Below are 18,594 nucleotides of genomic sequence, written 5' to 3'. Positions count from 1 at the left end.
ATATTGTGCAGACCTCTGTGATGTATCTTTCCCTGTTGTATTACACACGTGCTGAAAACCCGACTAAAACGTGAAGTACTCAGGGTAAGCGCAGGAATGACGTTACAGCTGCTCCGACCCTCCCCGTGACAGGAGCTCTGAAAATTATTCTGGTTATTTTACGCTCATATGTCTCAAGGTCTAAAATAAAACCGACTGCGGCACGTGACATGATGCCATCTCCTATGTGACTCACCGAGAGGTGCGGAGTGCACCGCGCGGTACAGACGCCGCCGCACCTGCGTCATTATTACCTGGTGATGACGTGATGTTACTGATTCTCATGTTCAGCTCCATGTTCTTGGCTTCAATAAGATGGATCTTCTCTTCTAAAACCAACAGGAATGACCCAGCAGACAACAACGTCGTGTTCTCACTGTGGATCGCTTCCTCCATGCTCGACTCCACAAAAGACTCCTCTGTACCGCCAATAAAAGTCTCCACAGTGTGAGACCCCTCAACACATCTCAGGCTGCAAAAGCCTTCTCTAAAGGCAGAAAGTTCATTCTCCAGATGGATTTCTGTTAGAAAACATCAAAAGCAGCACAAGGAATTTATATACCTGAAATCCTCTGCTGTAACTCCTCAAAATCTCATTCAGAATGGATAGAAGGAGCTAAACTGAGAATATTTTCCTACACACCACACTAGGGGGAGCTCCCTGTATACAGAGATACATGATAAGATCCTGTCTGCAGCCACCACTAGGGGGAGCTCCCTGTATACAGGGGTACATGATAAGATCCTGTCTGCAGCCACCACTAGGGGGAGCTCCCTGTATACAGAGATACATGATAAGATCCTGTCTGCAGCCACCACTAGGGGGAGCTCCCTGTATACAGAGATACATGATAAGATCCTGTCTGCAGCCACCACTAGGGGGAGCTCCCTGTATACAGAGATACATGATAAGATCCTGTCTGCAGCCACCACTAGGGGGAGCTCCCTGTATACAGAGATACATGATAAGATCCTGTCTGCAGTCACCACTAGGGGGAGCTCCCTGTATACAGAGATACATGGTAAGATCCTGTCTGCAGCCACCACTAGAGGGAGCTCCCTGTATACAGAGATACATGATAAGATTCTCTCTGCAGTCACCACTAGGGGGAGCTCCCTGTATACAGAGATACATGATAAGATCCTGCCTGCAGCCTCCACTAGGGGGAGCTCCCTGTATACAGAGATACATGATAAGATCCTGTCTGCAGTCACCACTAGAGGGAGCTCCCTGTATACAGAGATACATGATAAGATCCTGTCTGCAGCCACCACTAGGGGGAGCTCCCTGTATACAGAGATACATGATAATAACCTGTCTGCAGCCACCACTAGGGGGAGCTCCCTGTATACAGAGATACATGATAAGATCCTGTCTGCAGCCACCACTAGGGGGAGCTCCCTGTATACAGAGATACATGATAAGATCCTGTCTGCAGTCACCACTAGGGGGAGCTCCCTGTATACAGAGATACATGATAAGATCCTGTCTGCAGCCACCACTAGGGAGAGCTCCCTGTATACAGAGATACATGATAAGATCCTGTCTGCAGCCACCACTAGGGGGAGCTCCCTGTATATAGAGATACATGATAAGATCCTGTCTGCAGCCACCACTAGGGGGAGCTCCCTGTATACAGAGATACATGATAAGATCCTGTCTGCAGCCACCACTAGGGAGAGCTCCCTGTATACAGAGATACATGATAAGATCCTGTCTGCAGCCTCCACTAGGGGGAGCTACCTGTATACAGGGGTACATGATAAGATCCTGTCTGCAGCCACCACTAGGGGGAGCTCCCTGTATACAGGGGTACATGATAAGAACCTGTCTGCAGCCACCACTAGGGGGAGATCCCTGTATACAGAGATACATGATAAGATCCTGTCTGCAGCCACCACTAGGGGGAGCTCGCTGTATACAGAGATACATGATAAGACCCTGTCTGCAGTCACCACTAGGGGGAGCTCCCTGTATACAGAGATACATGATAAGACCCTGTCTGCAGCTACCACTAGGGGGAGCTTCCTGTATACAGAGATACATGATAAGATCCTGTCTGCAGCCACCACTAGGGGGAGCTCCCTGTACACAGAGATACATGATAAGATCCTGTCTGCAGCCACCACTAGGGGGAGCTCCCTGTATACAGAGATACATGATAACATCCTGTCTGCAGCCACCACTAGGGGGAGCTCCCTGTATACAGAGATACATGCTAAGATCCTGGCTGCAGCCACCACTAGGGGGAGCTCCCTGTATACAGAGATACATGATAAGATCCTGTCTGCAGCCACCACTAGGGGGAGCTCCCTGTATACAGAGATACATGATAAGATCTTGTCTGCAGTCACCACTAGGGGGAGCTCCCTGTATACAGAGATACATGATAAGATCCTGTCTGCAGTCACCACTAGGGGGAGCTCCCTGTATACAGAGATACATGATAAGATCCTGTCTGCAGCCACCACTAGGGGGAGCTCCCTGTATACAGAGATACATGATAAGATGATGTGTGCAGCCACCACTAGGGGGGAGCTCCCTGTATACAGAGATACATGATAAGATCCTGTCTGCAGCCTCCACTAGGGGGAGCTCCCTGTATACAGAGATACATGATAAGATCCTGTCTGCAGCCACCACTAGGGGGAGCTCCCTGTATACAGAGATACATGATAAGATCCTGTCTGCAGTCACCACTAGGGGGAGCTCCCTGTATACAGAGATACATGATAAGATCCTGTCTGCAGCCACCACTAGGGGGAGCTCCCTGTATACAGAGATACATGATAAGATCCTGTCTGCAGCCACCACTAGGGGGAGCTCCCTGTATACAGAGATACATGATAAGATCCTGTCTGCAGCCTCCACTAGGGGGAGCTCCCTGTATGCAGAGATACATGATAAGATCCTGTCTGCAGCCACTACTAGGGGGAGCTCCCTGTATACAGAGATACATGATAAGATCCTGTCTGCAGCCACCACTAGGGGGAGCTCCCTGTATACAGAGATACATGATAAGATCCTGTCTGCAGTCACCACTAGGGGGAGCTCCCTGTATACAGAGATACATGATAAGATCCTGTCTGCAGCCTCCACTAGGGGGAGCTCCCTGTATGCAGAGATACATGATAAGATCCTGTCTGCAGTCACCACTAGGGGGAGCTCCCTGTATACAGAGATACATGATAAGATCCTGTCTGCAGCCACCACTAGGGGGAGCTCCCTGTATACAGAGATACATGATAAGATCCTGTCTGCAGCCACCACTAGGGGGAGCTCCCTGTATACAGAGATACATGATAAGATCCTGTCTGCAGTCACCACTAGGGGGAGCTCCCTGTATACAGAGATACATGATAAGATCCTGTCTGCAGTCACCACTAGGGGGAGCTCCCTGTATACAGAGATACATGATAAGATCCTGTCTGCAGCCACCACTAGGGGGAGCTCCCTGTATACAGAGATACATGATAAGATCCTGTCTGCAGCCACCACTAGGGGGAGCTCCCTGTATACAGAGATACATGATAAGATCCTGTCTGCAGCCACCACTAGGGGGAGCTCCCTGTATACAGAGATACATGATAAGATCCTGTCTGCAGTCACCACTAGGGGGAGCTCCCTGTATACAGAGATACATGATAAGATCCTGTCTGCAGCCACCACTAGGGGGAGCTCCCTGTATACAGAGATACATGATAAGATCCTGTCTGCAGCCACCACTAGGGGGAGCTCCCTGTATACAGAGATACATGATAAGATCCTGTCTGCAGCCACCACTAGGGGGAGCTTCCTGTATACAGAGATACATGATAAGACCTTGTCTGCAGCCACCACTAGGGGGAGCTCCCTGTATACAGAGATACATGATAAGATCCTGGCTGCAGCCACCACTAGGGGGAGCTCCCTGTATACAGAGATACATGATAAGATCCTGTCTGCAGTCACCACTAGGGGGAGCTCCCTGTATACAGAGATACATGATAAGATCCTGTCTGCAGCCACCACTAGGGGGAGCTCCCTGTATACAGAGATACATGATAAGATCCTGTCTGCAGCCACCACTAGGGGGAGCTCCCTGTATACAGAGATACATGATAAGATCCTGTCTGCAGCCACCACTAGGGGGAGCTCCCTGTATACAGAGATACATGATAAGATCCTGTCTGCAGCCACCACTAGGGGGAGCTTCCTGTATACAGAGATACATGATAAGATCCTGTCTGCAGCCACCACTAGGGGGAGCTTCCTGTATACAGAGATACATGATAAGATCCTGTCTGCAGTCACCACTAGGGGGAGCTCCCTGTATACAGAGATACATGATAAGATCCTGTCTGCAGTCACCACTAGGGGGAGCTCCCTGTATACAGAGATACATGATAAGATCCTGTCTGCAGCCACCACTAGGGGGAGCTCCCTGTATACAGAGATACATGATAAGATCCTGTCTGCAGCCACCACTAGGGGGAGCTTCCTGTATACAGAGATACATGATAATATCCTGTCTGCAGCCACCACTAGGGGGAGCTCCCTGTATACAGAGATACATGATAAGATCCTGTCTGCAGCCACCACTAGGGGGAGCTCCCTGTATACAGAGATACATGATAAGATCCTGTCTGCAGCCACCACTAGGGGGAGCTCCCTGTATACAGAGATACATGATAAGATCCTGTCTGCAGCCACCACTAGGGGGAGCTTCCTGTATACAGAGATACATGATAATATCCTGTCTGCAGTCACCACTAGGGGGAGCTCCCTGTATACAGAGATACATGATAAGATCCTGTCTGCAGTCACCACTAGGGGGAGCTCCCTGTATACAGAGATACATGATAAGAGCCTGTCTGCAGCCACCACTAGGGGGAGCTCCCTGTATACAGAGATACATGATAAGATCCTGTCTGCAGCCACCACTAGGGGGCGCTCCCTGTATACTGGATATGTGTAGTACCATACAGTGGCCCAGTCAGCTTTCCTGTTTATGTGGCACTCCTTTGTTACTTTCTGGTGGCATGTGTATATATGTGAAGTCTAGATTCACGTCGCTCCTACATGTTTGGGTATGTGATGATGCTTCTTACCTTTATAAGCCAGGTAAATGCATCCTCCTGTCAGGAGCGTGAGATATACAAATAGAAATATCTGCGTACATTTATCTTTCTGGGTTTTTTGTGGCTTCACATCTACAAAAAGAGAAGATTATGATGATTCCAGTTATTCACGGAATGCCGTGGAGAAGATACAGCGTATACAGCAGTTTACAATACAATGCCGTGGAGAAGATACAGCGTATACAGCAGTTTACAATACAATGCCGTGGAGAAGATACAGCGTATACAGCAGTTTACAATACAATGCCGTGGAGAAGATACAGCGTATACAGCAGTTTACAATACAATGCCGTGGAGAAGATACAGCGTATACAGCAGTTTACAATACAATGCCGTGGAGAAGATACAGCGTATACAGCAGTTTACAATACAATGCCGTGGAGAAGATACAGCGTATACAGCAGTTTACAATACAATGCCGTGTCCTACAAGGAAAACACGTGTAATAATCCTGTCGAGTTCTGGAGATGTCTTCTACTGCTCCCTCCGAATCTTAACGAGGTCTGGAGTTTAGTGATGGGCAAACCCAAACTGTAAAGTTCTGGACCCGTCCCGAACACAGTGCACAAAGTCCCGAACACGGGTTTTCCTGGGAAACCCGTGTTACAGTTAAGGTCTAGGGACTGTAAAAAAAGAAAGCACATTATGATTATACTTACCGGTGCAACGACACTTCTTGCAGACCCGCTGTCTTTCGGCCACTTCTGCTTCCGGGTCCGATCATTAACTTTCGGAGGTATTCACTGCACTGCTGTCTTCAGCTTTTTTCGGATGTGTTCCCGGTGATTTCAGGGTTCACCCGAGTCCATGGCTTAGCGTATGTATAGGCAGGCATGATGTGAAGAGGCCGCTTGTGTGCCCTGTGCGTCTCACCAGAGGCATAGGTTTTCCTTACCCAGCAAACCGCTATACCCAAAAGCCCTTTACATATCCGTTCATATCAGATATTTGAGGTATAGAGCCTTGGATCCCATTTATCTTGTGGACACTATCCATACATTCCAATTCCCCTGTCATGTGCATTTGAGCTAAGTCAAGCATCGTTTTCTGACACCTATTCCGGAAAACAACCTGCCACATAGCACCCCGGCCCAAGGATTGCTTGGCATTCTGCCACTCATATACGGATTGGCCTCACGCTCTTACAGAGCTAATCATTACCCACATACCGCAGAGAATCCCTATAAACAAATCCAGAAATATCGATGGGACCCCGACTTTGCCTCAGGAGTTAATCAGTCTATTCACCACTAGACAACTAACGTGTTAATACAGCCTACTGTCCCTACCAGTACCGTCTCCTTGTACAATTGGGAATCATTACTCAACTAGTCAGTCTGTCCGACCAGATCAAGGCCGAAACGTTGTCAAAGGTGGACTTTCTGCAACTGTATCATCCCCTTTTTTTTTTTTTCAATAAAAATTCAAAGAGACATTCACGTTTTTATGTGTGATTTGCAATTGGGAAATTAACGGTGTGCCGGAGCTACTTTACCTCTACTAGATTTTTTTCTCCTGAGCACCTGTGATAGGTGACGCTAGGTCCATTTTGCTCTCGATAATAGAAAGCTGGCCTTAATCCCATTATTACCCAGCGTGTCACTGCCATCAGGGCCGCTGAACAAGCTGAGTAATGCACCAGAAAATAGCGCTTCTAGGAATGCGCCATTTTCTAGGGTGGCTGGGGGCTGCAAATCCTAGTCGGGGAGGCCCAGACAGCTTGGGAAACCCTGCATTGAGAATTCCAGCCCCCGGCTTCCTGGTTTTACCTGGCTAGCCATCAAAATATGATGGGAGCTAATGAAATTTTTTTTTAAATATTTATTTAAATAATTAAAAAAAGTTTGGCTTTTCTGATTTTTGATTGCCAGCCAAGGTAAAGCGAGGCAGCTGGGGGCTGGAATTCTCAGCGTGGTATGACCCAAGCTTTCTAGGCCCCCCACACTAAAAACCCCAGCCCGCAGCCACCCCTAGAAATGGCGCATTGTATTTTAGCGCCATTTCCAGATGCTTTACCGGCTTGTCCAGCGGCCCTGATGGCAGTGGAATGCTTTGTAATAAAGGGGTTAATACCAGCTTTGTATTCTCCGCTGGTACTAAGCTCGAAATTCATGGTGTCACGCCAAATTAGACACGGCCACCATGAATTTCTAGTAAAAAGTAAAAAAAAAAAACAACACATAAAACAAAAAAAAAATTTAGAGACTCCATCTTTATTATAAAAAAAAAATCCTTAGACGTAGTCAACAGGGAGAGCATTGTTAGCTCGGCTTCATCACTGTGCACAGACAAAGGTCTCTATAGAGCGAGAAGCAGGCTGACACTTACAGGACAGTCAAAGTTCAATCGAGGCTAAGCCATGGACTCGGGTGAACCCTGACGTCACTGTGTAAATGTTTAAAAAAGCCGAAGACTGCTTAGTGATGAACAGTGCAGTGACATTAATGATCGGACCCGGAAGCAGAAACTGTCGGGAGATAGCGAGTCTGCAGGACACATCACAGGACCAGTAAGTATAATCACAATGTTTATTATTAGCTATATTCTATATTTTACAGCCCCCTGCCCCATCCCATAACTATAAAGTCTAAGCTCGTGGTTCGGATGCAAATTCGCGTTATCTCCGACCCCGAACTCTGACTTTACAAAAAGCTTGTGAGAGAGTCTCCCCATGCCGAGCATTGGGGGGGGGGGGGGGGGGTTTCACCCATCACTACTGGAGATGTCTTCTATTACTCCCCCTGAATCCTGGCGAGGTCTGGAGATGTCTTCTATTACCACCCCCTAATCCTGATGAGGTCTGGAGATGTCTTCTATTACCACCCCCTAATCCTGATGAGGTCTGGAGATGTCTTCTACTACTACCCCCGAATCCTGGTGAGGTCTGGAGATGTCTTCTATTACCACCCCCTAATCCTGATGAGGCCTGAAGAGGTCTTCTATTACTGCTCCTGAATCCTGATGAGGTCTGGAGATGTCTTCTACTACTACCCCCGAATCCTGGTGAGGTCTGGAGATGTCTTCTATTACTGCCCCTGAATCCTGGCGAGGTCTGGAGAGGTCTTCTATTACTGCTCCTGAATCCTGATGAGGTCTGGAGATGTCTTCTATTACTCCTCCTAATCCTGACGAGGTCTGGAGACGTCTTCTATTATTCCCTCCAAATACTCACAAGGTCTGGAGATGTCTTCTATTACTGCCCCAGAATCCTGATGAGGTCTGGAGATATCTTCTATTATTTCCTCTGAATCCTCACAAGGTCTGGAGATGTCTGCTAGGACTTCAATGTTCCCCATTAAGGGTGTGGATTCCCCTCACAGGAGATTAGGAGTCGCCTTTTTTTCTGACAACTCTTATTGTTCTTTCTTAGTTTTGGGTTTCTTATTATTGTTCTTTTAAGACTTCCCAGAAAGTCCCATTTTCTTCCGCCGGTGATTTTTTTCTTTGTGATCCTTACTCATTTGTTTCTGCTTTTGTCTCTATTCATGGTATCCTGGGGGAAGGGGCAGAACATGGTGCCATATTTGTAGGAATGTATCTGCAAAGTAACCTTAAACCCTCCAGAAGTTGGTCTAGTAACCTTAGTACCTCTAGACGTTGCTGCAGTTCCCCGGTAACATTAAGAATATGGAAACCTCTATGAGATCGGCTTGGTAACGTCTTGAAGCAGCTACTATTGGCCTGGTAATCACTGGTCTAATAACAAAGTTATATCTAGCAGATGGTCCAGTGACTTGATATTCTCAAATACATGAACCAGTGACCCAGTAACCGGTGTACAATTCTCCAGTCTCCCGATACCCTTGAAAACATGGTCTTGTGGCCTAGTAATCTGTAGATCGTGGTATTTTGATGTGATAACTTCTAGAAGATTGTCCAATGACGCATTAACCTCTAGAAAACGTGCACTGGCCTATCATCCTCTAGAAGCTCTTCCAATTACCTTAAAATGGCAGTGTGATCTGGCAACCATTAGAAGATGATCCATTGACCTGGTAATCTCCAGGAGATTGTACAGTGACCCAATAACTAGCACTAGAGGATTGTCCAGCGCCTTGGCAACATCTAGGAGCTGGTCCAGTGTCCCAATACCTCATTCTGAAGGTCAAGGGGGTCACTGGATTATCTTCTAGATGTGTATTAGCCACAATCCTCTGGAGGTAGTTCACTGATCCAGAACCCCAAGTGTATACGTATAATTATGTGTTAGTGAAATACTGCAGTAGTAGTTGCACGTCTTCTCCGGTGTCCAGCACTCTTCTGCTCCTCTCCTCAGTCACCTCACTGCTTTGCAGACTCCCTAGATCGCTCTGCATGACCTGGATGTGGCTTTTACAGTGTGAGTCTATGGAGCGTCAGAGCGAGGCTCCATAGACTTATTACATTGTAAAGAGACTTTGGGTGACGGATAGAGAATAGAGCGATCTGGAGAGTCTGCAGAGTGGTGACGTCCCTGAGAAGAGGAGGACGGCGCTGGACACCAGAGAGAGCAGCCGTAGGTGAATATATTCTTAGGGCGGCTTTGCACGTTGCGACATTGCACGTGCGATGTCGATGGGGTCAAATCGAAAGTGCCGCACATCCGGCATCGCAGTCGATATCGCAACGTGTAAAACCTTTTTGATAGGATGAACGAGCGCAAAAGCGTCGTTATCGTATCATCGCTGCAGCCTCCGACATTTCCATAATGCCGATGGTGCGACAGGTACGATGTAGTTCTTCGCTCCAGCGGCAGCGCACATCGCTGTGTGTGAAGCCGCAGGAGCGAGGATCATCACCTTACTTGCCGCCGGCTGCAATGAGAAGGACGGAGGTGGGCGGGATGTTTACATCCTGCTCATCTCCGCCCCTCCGCTCCTATTGGCCGCCTGCCGTGTGACGTCGCTGTGACGCCGCACGGCCCGCCCCCCTTAGGAAGGAGGCAGGTCGCTGGCCAGAGGGACGTCGCACGGCAGGTATGTGCATGTAAAACTGCCGTAGCGATAATAATCGCTACGGCAGCTTTCACTATATATCGAACGTGCGACGGGGGCGGGACTATCGCTGCAGCATCGGTAACACATTGTTACCGATGTCGCAGCGTGCAAAGCCCGCCTTACACTCACACTACACTTTATACATATACACAGATTTAAAACAAATATTAATAGAAGGCTTCTTTAACAAATCATTGGACTCCCATAATGGCGTTGCCTGCTCAGAGGGTTCCCCCTGTGTTTTCACCTAGATACCGTGTTTGCTATTCACTATAGCAGTTTAGGGGTTAAATAACTGCAATGATAGCTAGCTCCAATCACAGAGGTTACTGGTGGGCGTCTCCTGTGTGACACAGCCGGCGTCTCCTGTGTGACACAGCCGGCACCTGCAGAACACAGAGCCAAGACAATGCACAAGTCCTCTCCACACATCCTCCCAACCTCTGCGGTTCGGACACACAACTTCTCTATGCCAACGCTAAAACAATTCGTAATAATTCAAACATATTGGTAGGACAAAAAAAGAAAAATACTAAACCAGTAAAGAGAAAGGAACGCTAATATAGTAACGATAATAAAGGCAAAGCTATACGAACAATATACAAAGATCGGCAAAATAAGCAGAAGAGAAACTAACACTGATGAAAAAGGGAAAAAAACAATAAAAAGAGGAAGGAAAAACTTCACACAAAGAAGAATGATGCACGGATTTAAAATGAAGGAATATAAATAGTGATAGAAGGAGGAGGAGGAAAGCGATGGTAACCCTGGTAACCCTGCTCTAAACAGGTAAAAAAGAGCAAGGAAACTAGACTATTAAAAAGAGCAAGAAAGCTAGAGGGTAAAAAGAGCAAGAAAACTAGAGGGGTAAAAAGAGCAAGAAAACTAGAGGGGTAAAAAGAGCAAGAAAACTAGAGGGGTAAAAAGAGCAAGAAAACTAGAGGGGTAAAAAGAGCAAGAAAACTAGAGGGTAAAAAGAGCAAGAAAACTAGAGGGGTAAAAAGAGCAAGAAAACTAGAGGGTAAAAAGAGCAAGAAAACTAGAGGGGTAAAAAGAGCAAGAAAACTAGAGGGTAAAAAGAGCAAGAAAACTAGAGGGTAAAAAGAGCAAGAAAACTAGAGGGGTAAAAAGAGCAAGAAAACTAGAGGGTAAAAAGAGCAAGAAAACTAGAGGGGTAAAAAGAGCAAGAAAACTAGAGGGGTAAAAAGAGCAAGAAAACTAGAGGGGTAAAAAGAGCAAGAAAACTAGAGGGTAAAAAGAGCAAGAAAACTAGAGGGGTAAAAAGAGCAAGAAAACTAGAGGGGTAAAAAGAGCAAGAAAACTAGAGGGTAAAAAGAGCAAGAAAACTAGAGGGGTAAAAAGAGCAAGAAAACTAGAGGGGTAAAAAGAGCAAGAAAATTAGAGGGGTAAAAAGAGCAAGAAAACTAGAGGGTAAAAAGAGCAAGAAAACTAGAGGGGTAAAAAGAGCAAGAAAACTAGAGGGTAAAAAGAGCAAGAAAACTAGAGGGGTAAAAAGAGCAAGAAAACTAGAGGGGTAAAAAGAGCAAGAAAACTAGAGGGGTAAAAAGAGCAAGAAAACTAGAGGGTAAAAAGAGCAAGAAAACTAGAGGGTAAAAAGAGCAAGAAAATTAGAGGGGTAAAAAGAGCAAGAAAATTAGAGGGGTAAAAAGAGCAAGAAAACTAGAGGGGTAAAAAGAGCAAGAAAACTAGAGGGGTAAAAAGAGCAAGAAAACTAGAGGGGTAAAAAGAGCAAGAAAACTAGAGGGGTAAAAAGAGCAAGAAAACTAGAGGGGTAAAAAGAGCAAGAAAACTAGAGGGTAAAAAGAGCAAGAAAATTAGAGGGGTAAAAAGAGCAAGAAAATTAGAGGGGTAAAAAGAGCAAGAAAACTAGAGGGGTAAAAAGAGCAAGAAAACTAGAGGGGTAAAAAGAGCAAGAAAACTAGAGGGTAAAAAGAGCAAGAAAACTAGAGGGGTAAAAAGAGCAAGAAAACTAGAGGGGTAAAAAGAGCAAGAAAACTAGAGGGTAAAAAGAGCAAGAAAACTAGAGGGTAAAAAGAGCAAGAAAATTAGAGGGGTAAAAAGAGCAAGAAAATTAGAAGGGTAAAAAGAGCAAGAAAACTAGAGGGGTAAAAAGAGCAAGAAAACTAGAGGGGTAAAAAGAGCAAGAAAACTAGAGGGTAAAAAGAGCAAGAAAACTAGAGGAGTAAAAAGAGCAAGAAAACTAGAGGGTAAAAAGAGCAAGAAAACTAGAGGGGTAAAAAGAGCAAGAAAACTAGAGGGGTAAAAAGAGCAAGAAAACTAGAGGGTAAAAAGAGCAAGAAAATTAGAGGGGTAAAAAGAGCAAGAAAATTAGAGGGGTAAAAAGAGCAAGAAAACTAGAGGGGTAAAAAGAGCAAGAAAACTAGAGGGGTAAAAAGAGCAAGAAAACTAGAGGGTAAAAAGAGCAAGAAAACTAGAGGGGTAAAAAGAGCAAGAAAACTAGAGGGTAAAAAGAGCAAGAAAACTAGAGGGTAAAAAGAGCAAGAAAACTAGAGGGTAAAAAGAGCAAGAAAACTAGAGGGGTAAAAAGACCAAGAAAACTAGAGGGTAAAAAGAGCAAGAAAACTAGAGGGGTAAAAAGAGCAAGAAAACTAGAGGGGTAAAAAGAGCAAGAAAACTAGAGGGGTAAAAAGAGCAAGAAAACTAGAGGGGTAAAAAGAGCAAGAAAACTAGAGGGTAAAAAGAGCAAGAAAACTAGAGGGGTAAAAAGAGCAAGAAAACTAGAGGGGTAAAAAGAGCAAGAAAACTAGAGGGGTAAAAAGAGCAAGAAAACTAGAGGGTAAAAAGGGCAAGAAAATTAGAGGGGTAAAAAGAGCAAGAAAACTACAGGGGTAAAAAGAACAAGAAAATTAGAGGGATAAAAAGAGCAAGAAAACTAGAGGGGTAAAAAGAGCAAGAAAATTAGAGGGATAAAAAGAGCAAGAAAGCCAGAGGGGTAAAAAGAGCAAGAAAATTAGAGGGATAAAAAGAGCAAGAAAGCTACAAGGGTAAAAAGAGCAAGAAAATTAGAGGGATAAAAAGAGAAAGAAAGCCAGAGGGGTAAAAAGAGCAAGAAAACTAGAGGGTAAAAAGAGCAAGAAAACTAGAGGGTAAAAAGAGCAAGAAAATTAGAGGGGTAAAAAGAGCAAGAAAATTAGAGGGGTAAAAAGAGCAAGAAAACTAGAGGGGTAAAAAGAGCAAGAAAACTAGAGGGGTAAAAAGAGCAAGAAAACTAGAGGGGTAAAAAGAGCAAGAAAACTAGAGGGGTAAAAAGAGCAAGAAAACTAGAGGGGTAAAAAGAGCAAGAAAACTAGAGGGTAAAAAGAGCAAGAAAATTAGAGGGGTAAAAAGAGCAAGAAAATTAGAGGGGTAAAAAGAGCAAGAAAACTAGAGGGGTAAAAAGAGCAAGAAAACTAGAGGGGTAAAAAGAGCAAGAAAACTAGAGGGTAAAAAGAGCAAGAAAACTAGAGGGGTAAAAAGAGCAAGAAAACTAGAGGGGTAAAAAGAGCAAGAAAACTAGAGGGTAAAAAGAGCAAGAAAACTAGAGGGTAAAAAGAGCAAGAAAATTAGAGGGGTAAAAAGAGCAAGAAAATTAGAAGGGTAAAAAGAGCAAGAAAACTAGAGGGGTAAAAAGAGCAAGAAAACTAGAGGGGTAAAAAGAGCAAGAAAACTAGAGGGTAAAAAGAGCAAGAAAACTAGAGGAGTAAAAAGAGCAAGAAAACTAGAGGGTAAAAAGAGCAAGAAAACTAGAGGGGTAAAAAGAGCAAGAAAACTAGAGGGGTAAAAAGAGCAAGAAAACTAGAGGGTAAAAAGAGCAAGAAAATTAGAGGGGTAAAAAGAGCAAGAAAATTAGAGGGGTAAAAAGAGCAAGAAAACTAGAGGGGTAAAAAGAGCAAGAAAACTAGAGGGGTAAAAAGAGCAAGAAAACTAGAGGGTAAAAAGAGCAAGAAAACTAGAGGGGTAAAAAGAGCAAGAAAACTAGAGGGTAAAAAGAGCAAGAAAACTAGAGGGTAAAAAGAGCAAGAAAACTAGAGGGTAAAAAGAGCAAGAAAACTAGAGGGGTAAAAAGACCAAGAAAACTAGAGGGTAAAAAGAGCAAGAAAACTAGAGGGGTAAAAAGAGCAAGAAAACTAGAGGGGTAAAAAGAGCAAGAAAACTAGAGGGGTAAAAAGAGCAAGAAAACTAGAGGGGTAAAAAGAGCAAGAAAACTAGAGGGTAAAAAGAGCAAGAAAACTAGAGGGGTAAAAAGAGCAAGAAAACTAGAGGGGTAAAAAGAGCAAGAAAACTAGAGGGGTAAAAAGAGCAAGAAAACTAGAGGGTAAAAAGGGCAAGAAAATTAGAGGGGTAAAAAGAGCAAGAAAACTACAGGGGTAAAAAGAACAAGAAAATTAGAGGGATAAAAAGAGCAAGAAAACTAGAGGGGTAAAAAGAGCAAGAAAATTAGAGGGATAAAAAGAGCAAGAAAGCCAGAGGGGTAAAAAGAGCAAGAAAATTAGAGGGATAAAAAGAGCAAGAAAGCTACAAGGGTAAAAAGAGCAAGAAAATTAGAGGGATAAAAAGAGAAAGAAAGCCAGAGGGGTAAAAAGAGCAAGAAAACTAGAGGGGTAAACAATAGCAATATTCATATCAAAAGGCAAAAACACTAAAGTACAAGGCAAAATAAATTAAAGTAATCAGTGCAATATAAGAAGGGAACATCATTCTGAAAATCGAGGGCAAAACCCGGTGAGAGAAGAACTAACGTGATCAAGATCTAAAGTATAACAACATGCAGCATAAGAAGGAAAAGAAGCACAAGAAAGACATAATACGAGGAGCCCAAGAAACCACAGTAATAAAAGAAGAAAGAGGAAGTAATAACAGCAAATAAAATGGAGAAATCGAGAAACAACCACCAAGAACAGATACCATACTGCGGCCGTACAGCAACACTGTGTCACATCCTCCCACCATCGGCCACAACAAGGTGACTTCACTCCCCTAAACCCGACAACCTCCACAATAACCTGGATACATCCCCCGACAACCTCCATGTCACGGGTCCTTCTCCCATATCACACAATCAACAGAGCGAGAGATGGAACAATCCAAAGAGCATTTATTGCAAGCAAATCAAACATAACATAATCCACCATACAGAGGGTAAAATAGTCCAGTAACATGCATACAGTCCAGTAAGCGAAAAATGTGCAAGTCTCTCTTGTGAGCCGCAGCTTCTTCCCCAGAGGAGGAATCTTCCGGCTTGTCTCTTGTCCTTCTCCAGACTAAAGGTGGTGTCACACACAGCGACAACGACGTCGCTGCTACGTCACCATTTTCTGTGACGTTGCAGCGACGTCCCGTTGCTGTCGCTGTGTGTGACATCCAGCAACGAGCTGGCCCCTGCTGTGAGGTCGCCGCTCGTTGCTGAATGTCCAGCTTCATTTTTTGGTCGTCGCTCTCCCACTGTGACGCACACATCGCTGTGTGTGACAGCGAGAGAGCGACGAAATGAAGCGAGCAGGAGCCGGCACTGGCAGCTGCGGAAAGCTGTAACCAAGCTAAACATCGGGTAACCAAGGTGGTTACCCGATATTTACCTTCGTTACCAGCCTCCGCCGCTCTCACGCTGCCAGCGCCGGCTCCTGCTCTGTGCACATGTAGCTGCAGTACACATCAGGTAATTAACCCGATGTGTACTGTAGCTAGGAGAGCAAGGAGCCAGCGCTAAGCAGTGCGCGCGGCTCCCTGCACTGTGACATGTAGCTGCAGTACACATGGGGTTAATTAACCCGATGTGTACTGTAGCTAGGAGAGCAAGGAGCCAGCGCTAAGCAGTGCGCGCGGCTCCCTGCTCTCTGCACTGTGACATGTAGCTGCAGTACACATGGGGTTAATTAACCCGATGTGTACTGTAGCTAGGAGAGCAGGGAGCCAGCGCTCAGTGTGCGCGGCTCCCTGCTCTCTGCACATGTTGCAGCACAGCGACGCGTGTCGTTATGATCGCTGCTTCTGCTGTGTTTGACAGCTAAGCAGCGATCATAACAGCGACTTACAAGGTCGCTGCTACGTCACAGAAAATGGTCACGTAACAGCGACGTCGCTGTTGTTTAGTGTGACCCCAGCTTAACTGAATAATCCCACATGTAAACAGAGAGGTTGGGTGGATTCCATACCCCCTCCAACAGACTTAAGCTGGTGTCACACACAGCGACAACGACGTCGCTGCTACGTCACCATTTTCTGTGCGCTGTCGCTGTGTGTGACATCCAGCAACGACCTGGCCCCTGCTGTGAGGTCGCTGCTCGTTGCTGAATGTCCAGCTTCATTTTTTGGTCGTCACTCTCCCGCTGTGAAGCGCACATCGCTGTGTGTGACAGCGAGAGAGCGACGAAATGAAGCGAGCAGGAGCCGGCACTGGCAGCTGCGGAAAGCTGTAACCAGCGTAAACATCGGGTAACCAAGGGAAGACCTTTCCCTGGTTACCCGATGTTTACGCTGGTTACCAGCCTCCGCTCTTGCTGCCAGCGCCGGCTCCTGCACTGTGCACATGTGGCTGCAGCACACATCGGGTTAATTAACCCGATGTGTACTGTAGCAAGGAGAGCAAGGAGCCAGCGCTAAGCGCGGCTCCCTGCTCTCTGCGCATGTAGCACAGCGACGTTATGATCGCTGTTTCTGCTGTGTTTGACAGCTAAGCAGCGATCATAACAGCGACTTACAAGGTCACTGCTACATCACCGAAAATGGTGACGTAACAGCGACGTCGTTGTCGCTGTCGTTTAGTGTGACACCAGCTTAAGGGACAAAAGCCCGGCAGGGGGTGATTACCCTGCAAAGAGGACAATGTACAGTTAGGTCCAGAAATCTTTGGCCAGTGACACAATTTTGGCGAGTTGGGCTCTGCATGCCACCACATTGGACTTGAAATGAAACCTCTACAACAGAATTCAAGTGCAGATTGTAACGTTTAATTTGAAGGTTTGAACAGAAATATCTGATAGAAATTGTAGGAATTGTCACATTTCTTTACAAACACTCCACATTTTAGGAGGTCAAAAGTAATTGGACAAATAAACCAAACCCAAACAAAATATTTTTATTTTCAATATTTTGTTGCGAATCCTTTGGAGGCAATCACTGCCTTAAGTCTGGAACCCATGGACATCACCAAACGCTGGGTTTCCTCCTTCTTAATGCTTTGCCAGGCCTTTACAGCCGCAGCCTTCAGGTCTTGCTTGTTTGTGGGTCTTTCCGTCTTAAGTCTGGATTTGAGCAAGTGAAATGCATGCTCAATTGGGTTAAGATCTGGTGATTGACTTGGCCATTGCAGAATGTTCCACTTTTTTGCACTCATGAACTCCTGGGTAGCTTTGGCTGTATGCTTGGGGCCATTGTCCATCTGTACTATGAAGCGCTGTCCGATCAACTTTGCGGCATTTGGCTGAATCTGGGCTGAAAGTATATCCCGGTACACTTCAGAATTCATCCGGCTACTCTTGTCTGCTGTTATGTCATCAATAAACACAAGTGACCCAGTGCCATTGAAAGCCATGCATGCCCATGCCATCACGTTGCCTCCACCATGTTTTACAGAGGATGTGGTGTGCCTTGGATCATGTGCCGTTCCCTTTCTTCTCCACACTTTTTTCTTCCCATCATTGTGGTACAGGTTGATCTTGGTCTCATCTGTCCATAGAATACTTTTCCAGAACTGAGCTGGCTTCATGAGGTGTTTTTCAGCAAATGTAACTCTGGCCTGTCTATTTTTGGAATTGATGAATGGTTTGCATCTAGATGTGAACCCTTTGTATTTACTTTCATGGAGTCTTCTCTTTACTGGTGACTTAGAGACAGATACACCTACTTCACTGAGAGTGTTCTGGACTTCAGTTGATGTTGTGAACGGGTTCTTCTTCACCAAAGAAAGTATGCGGCGATCATCCACCACTGTTGTCATCCGTGGACGCCCAGGCCTTTTTGAGTTCCCAAGCTCACCAGTCAATTCCTTTTTTTCTCAGAATGTACCCGACTGTTGATTTTGCTACTCCAAGCATGTCTGCTATCTCTCTGATGGATTTTTTCTTTTTTTTCAGCCTCAGGATGTTCTGCTTCACCTCAATTGAGAGTTCCTTAGACCACATGTTGTCTGGTCACAGCAACAGCTTCCAAATGCAAAACCACACACCTGTAATCAACCCCAGACCTTTTAACTACTTCATTGATTACAAGTTAACGAGGGAGACGCCTTCAGAGTTAATTGCAGCCCTTAGAGTCCCTTGTCCAATTACTTTTGGTCCCTTGAAAAAGAGGCGGCTATGCATTACAGAGCTATGATTCCTAAACCCTTTCTCCGATTTGGATGTGAAAACTCTCATATTGCAGCTGGGAGTGTGCACTTTCAGCCCATATTATATATAGAATTGTATTTCTGAACATGTTTTTGTAAACAGCTAAAATA

The 18,594-nt window shown here is 45.4% G+C and overlaps 1 protein-coding gene across 2 annotated transcripts in view; it reads right to left on the bottom strand.

The window, feature by feature from the left end:
• The window catches only part of MARCO (macrophage receptor with collagenous structure), a 189,820-nt gene that overhangs the window by 137,370 nt on the left and 33,856 nt on the right, over positions 1–18,594 (bottom strand). For both annotated transcript variants that reach the window (XM_075318730.1, XM_075318731.1), the window contains exons 2-3: positions 5,131–5,232; positions 294–560 (exon numbers count right to left, since the gene is read on the bottom strand). In XM_075318730.1, the coding sequence (XP_075174845.1) occupies positions 294–560; positions 5,131–5,232 (369 nt within the window). The remainder of the gene's footprint in view (positions 1–293; positions 561–5,130; positions 5,233–18,594) is intronic.

The sequence above is a fragment of the Anomaloglossus baeobatrachus genome, chromosome 7 (genome assembly GCF_048569485.1).
Source record: "Anomaloglossus baeobatrachus isolate aAnoBae1 chromosome 7, aAnoBae1.hap1, whole genome shotgun sequence".
NCBI classification, from domain to species: domain Eukaryota; kingdom Metazoa; phylum Chordata; class Amphibia; order Anura; family Aromobatidae; genus Anomaloglossus; species Anomaloglossus baeobatrachus.
This window is presented reverse-complemented; position numbering and strand designations above follow the sequence as displayed.